This window comes from Vombatus ursinus, unplaced genomic scaffold (genome assembly GCF_900497805.2).
Source record: "Vombatus ursinus unplaced genomic scaffold, bare-nosed wombat genome assembly UNPS02014945.1, whole genome shotgun sequence".
In the NCBI taxonomy this organism is placed as follows: Eukaryota; Metazoa; Chordata; class Mammalia; order Diprotodontia; family Vombatidae; genus Vombatus; species Vombatus ursinus.
The window spans coordinates 20,922,209-20,926,574 of NW_020954723.1; the positions used below are offsets into that span (position 1 = coordinate 20,922,209).

At 48.9% G+C, this 4,366-nt stretch overlaps 1 protein-coding gene across 1 annotated transcript in view; it reads left to right on the forward strand.

Annotated features, from left to right (window-relative positions):
- Nucleotides 1-268: 268 nt before the first annotated feature.
- NGB (neuroglobin) overlaps nucleotides 269-4,366 on the forward strand; it is an 11,355-nt gene continuing 7,257 nt past the window's right edge. The window contains exon 1 of the mRNA XM_027844906.1: nucleotides 269-918. Within this exon, the coding sequence (XP_027700707.1) occupies nucleotides 815-918 (104 nt within the window). The 5' untranslated portion in view covers nucleotides 269-814. The remainder of the gene's footprint in view (nucleotides 919-4,366) is intronic.

Below are 4,366 nucleotides of genomic sequence, written 5' to 3' on the forward strand. Positions count from 1 at the left end.
ATATATATATATATATATATATATATATATATATATATATATTATGCTTAGAATGCAGAATCCTATCCAGCTAGGCCAAGGGATGTGGGGAGGAAAGTGTAGGGGGAATTAGGAGACTTTGAAAACTGTCACTTTAAGAACCCTGATGGAAATGAAAAGGGGAACACTGTGGCTTTAAGAGCACCAAATTGAGGTGGGGGGGGGATGCTACTGGAAGCTGTTCAGCTGCAGAGGCTGCCTCCAGGGAAAGTAAAGGGAGAGCAGCCGCAGGTGTCCCCTGCAGTGCCTGATGTGGGCGGTGGGCATCGAGGCAGGCAGGACCAGGGGGTCAGCAGAACCTGGGAGCTGCTGGGGTCAGAGCACCAGAGGGAGACAGGAAGTCATCTTCAGCCAATAACAGGGAGCAGTTGTTAGAAGTGGGGAGGCTGCCCCTCATCCCCGAGCGCATCCGGCAAGGCGCGGGATGGAGCGCCTCTCTCACTCTCTCTTGGCCTCCAGGAGCTCAGGCTCGGGAAGCTGGGCTATTTAAACCAAACCAAGTGAAGCCAGGAGGCAGGATCTTGCAGGCTCTGGCGGTGGGTGGGATTGCACGTGCTGTGGAAGTGTCCAGGCTTTCGGGGCAGAGGCGACTGGCGGTCACCTGGGGCGGGGAGGATCCAAGCAGCTCTCAGAGCGCTTGGAGATCGCTCCCCGCGCCCAGAGACTGCCAAGGAATTGGCTTCGTCCTTTTCCACGCCCTGAGGAAAGGGGTTTTCCCAGGGAGGGGCATTTGGGCTTTTGGTCGCTCCTACTCGCAGCTTTCAGATACCAGACCATGGAGACCCGGAGACTATCGGGCCCAGAGCAGGAGCTGATCCGAGAGAGCTGGCAGAAAGTGAACAGCAATCCCCTCCAGCACGGGATGATCTTGTTTACCAGGTGAGGGACTGGCCGAAGCCCCTGGGGACCACGGGTCAGTGGCCTCTGGCCTCGGGGTTGGTGGGGGAGCTCCCACAGATGTGGAGGAGAAATCAAGAATAAGGATGGACACAAATCTAGGATGCATCGCTCCAGCTGCTAATCTCAGCTCTGCAATGTCTTTCTATTTCCTCGGGATGGGGCTGAGAGGGAGAGAATGGACAGCCTCCCCCTCCACTATGTGGGATACTGTTCTGTGGAGCAGTAGGTTTTTTGGTCTCTCTGGGGTTTTGCATCTTCTCCCCTTGAGTTGCCTTAGTGTATTTCTCTTAGGGAGGGGAGAAAATCTAGGATTGATTTGCCTCTCAGCTTAGGACTCATCCTTTATTGGGGTAACTTTGCTAACAGGTGGTACCTGTGGGTAGCAGAGGTTGAAGGTGTGTCTGGTGTGGTGACAGTGGATGAGGTGTTTTCTTTGATCTCCCTTTTCCTGCCTGTCTTTCCAAGCCAATGTTCTGGTTCATAGTGCTGCGCGCCCCCCTCTCCCCATCATCTGCTCTGCCCATTTTAATCTTAACATAGCCTTAATTGTCTGTGACATGGCAGCCTCCTGACCCACCAAACCCTGGCCCAGGGGAGAAGATCATTTTATTACCTCCTGTCCCTGGGCAGAGGAAATGGTGCCCAGAAGATCAACTGACCCCTCCTCCTCCCCACCCCTCAGTCACTGACTCAATTCTGGTAAAGGCCAATGAAGGATTTTCCTGAGTTAATGAGTAGAGCTGAGCTCTGAGGGGCCAAGGGACAGAAAGCCAGGAGCTGCTGCTATCCAAATTCCTTCAGTCCAGTGAGAATTTAGTTCACTCTGAAGCCCTGCCTGGGCTCAGAGAGAAAGTAAAATCTCAAGACTCAAATCTTCCTCATCACATAGTAGGGTGGGATAAAGGAGGGGACAAGACAAGTGTATGTTGGGGGTGGGTGGGTGGGTGAGAATAGAGTTGGAGGAGGAAGCAGAAAGAAGGGTGAGAGGCTTGGGGCAGGGTTGTTTACTGATACTTGGGCAGGAGTTTTTCTGGACATTTCACTTGCCCATATCACTGTTGGCAGGAAACAGCTGAGGCACATCTCTAGAGAAATGAGGCTATCCCATTGGAGGATCACATAATTCAAAGCCAGAAAGGGTCCTTAAGGATCATCTAGTCTAAATCCATCATTTTACAGGTGAGGAAAAGGAGGCCCTGAGAAGTGGCAAGACTTATCCAAGATCACAGAGTGGGTAGATAGCAAAGCCAAGATTCAAGCCCAGGGACTGTGACTCCAAATCCAATATTTTTCCCTTCTGCACCAATGAAGACATGTTCCTCCTGGAGAAATACCTCATCTCCCATACAGGGGATTTGGGGAGAGTGAACTTTCTTTCCTCTAAGGTGGAGGAAGAAGACTGAAAATGAACCAGATTCAAAGTCCTTTCCACATTTTCAGTTCCTGTATTCTGGAAAATCAGATTCCTTGAGAAGAGACATAACCTGGAGGCCACCACCCCTATGCATTCCCTTCCTCCCTCATCCCCAATGTATGCCTCTACGCAGAGCAGAGCCCAAGGCTCAGCCAAGGGTCTCTCAGTGAGTCCAGCTTCTTCTGGCAGACGGATGAGCTGCTCCAAGGGCTCCCTGAGAGAAGCAGGTAACCCCAAAGATCGAACAGAGAACTCTTGGAAACTCTCCAGAGTTATAAGAAAGCTTGGGCTGCCTCTGCCTTGTTGGGGGAGAGGATTTGTTTGTAGTTTGGAAAGAAAACAGTTGACATTTGTAAACCAAACTCATAGCTTCAGGGCAGCAAATAGTGTCTGCCAGGGGAGGAGGGTTTCCCTTTTTCTTATTTTCTTTAGGTCTCTGCTCTGAAAGGAAGGGGGTAAGCTTTCATGAAGAAAAGAAGTGTTTTCCTAGAAAAGGTGGGTTTTTTTTTTTTAGAACGGCACCATCTTGACTAGATGGTGTCTTCGGGATCTCATGGCCACTGCTCTTGCATTAAGGTGGAAAGAACACTAGACTCTAAGTCGATGACATCAGCTCAAGTTGGTTCTGCTGTTAACTAGTTGTATGGCATTGAGCAAATCACTTACCTTCTCAATCCCAGGCTCCTCATCTACAATGAGGATAACAGTGCATTCCTTGCCTTAACAGGCTGCTTCTAAAAATCAAATGAGATACCATATATAAAACTTTCTGAACTTTAAGGAGTGAGATAAAAGCCATGGTGGTAATCATGATGATGTAAATCTTGGGCATTTTAGGTTCCTGGGCAAAGTGAGGGATCCCCTTAAACCAAAGATGAAACAAGTGTTAAAAGCCTTAAGTTTCTCTTTTTTTTCTCCATACCCTAACATCCCTAGGTCAGGGGTGACCTTACTTCAGATAAGATCAGTTATTTTTCAGGACAGCGTGAGGAGACTGGAAAGATGCAACACTTAGCCAGTATCTTGGATGGTGTCTCCTTCTTAGACCTCCACATTGAAGGAAAGACCATCAGCTTTTGATGGCAGCAGAGTGCTCCCTAAGCTATTTCAGGGTCTGAGATGCTGGAATGAGAAGAGATGTCTTGGCCTCTCCATTTCTGCAAAGGACTTAGGGCCTTAGGGACTCCACTGATGCAGACACAAGTCTTGGGTATCATTCCTCCCTGCCACATGCCTCATAGGATGGCAGACCTCCTCTGCTAATTAGGTGGAGAAGAGAGGATGTATGGGGAGTGGAGAATACAAGGGCTGAAGAAATCCCCTATCAGCTGCTAAAGGAAATTTAGGAGAGGGGACCTAAAGTAGACCTGAGTGGTATGATTTGGGGGGCAAACAATTTGCTCTTGCTGGTTATCAGTGTCCCTTTATTATAGTCAGAGAAAAGCACTTTTCATCAGATGAGGTTTGAGTGCTTTGAGAGCCTTAGCAAAGAGACATAACTAGGGTTTGACTCCAGAGAGTTTGAGGGTGAATGCAGAGATGTTAGCACTGGAGGAGCCATGGGAATAGACAACCCACCATTTCTCTCTACAAATTAGTGATCCTTTTGTATGGGAAGTGGGGAGCACTTAGGGGGCAGCTGACCCATGGAATCATTCAAAAGGGTGGTTCCAGAGAACATCATTTGGTTGTGTGGAGATGTCTGAGGATCCTGTTAGCTGTCAGAGTCCTAAGAACAGAGCTGTGGAGATTATAAGACCTTATATTTGGAGCTAGAAGGGAACTTAGAGGCATCCAGTCCAGTCCCTTCATTTTGCAGATGAGGAAACTGAGGTTCAGAGAAGTTGCCTAACCTGCTCAGGGTCACATAGCTACGAAGTGTCTGAGGTGAGATTTGAACTCAGGTCTTTCTGACTCCAAGGCCAGTACCCTCTTCACTGCACTGCAATGAAGGTGTGTGTGTGTATGTGTGTGTGTGTGTGTGAGAGAGAGAGAGAGAGAGAGAGAGAGAGA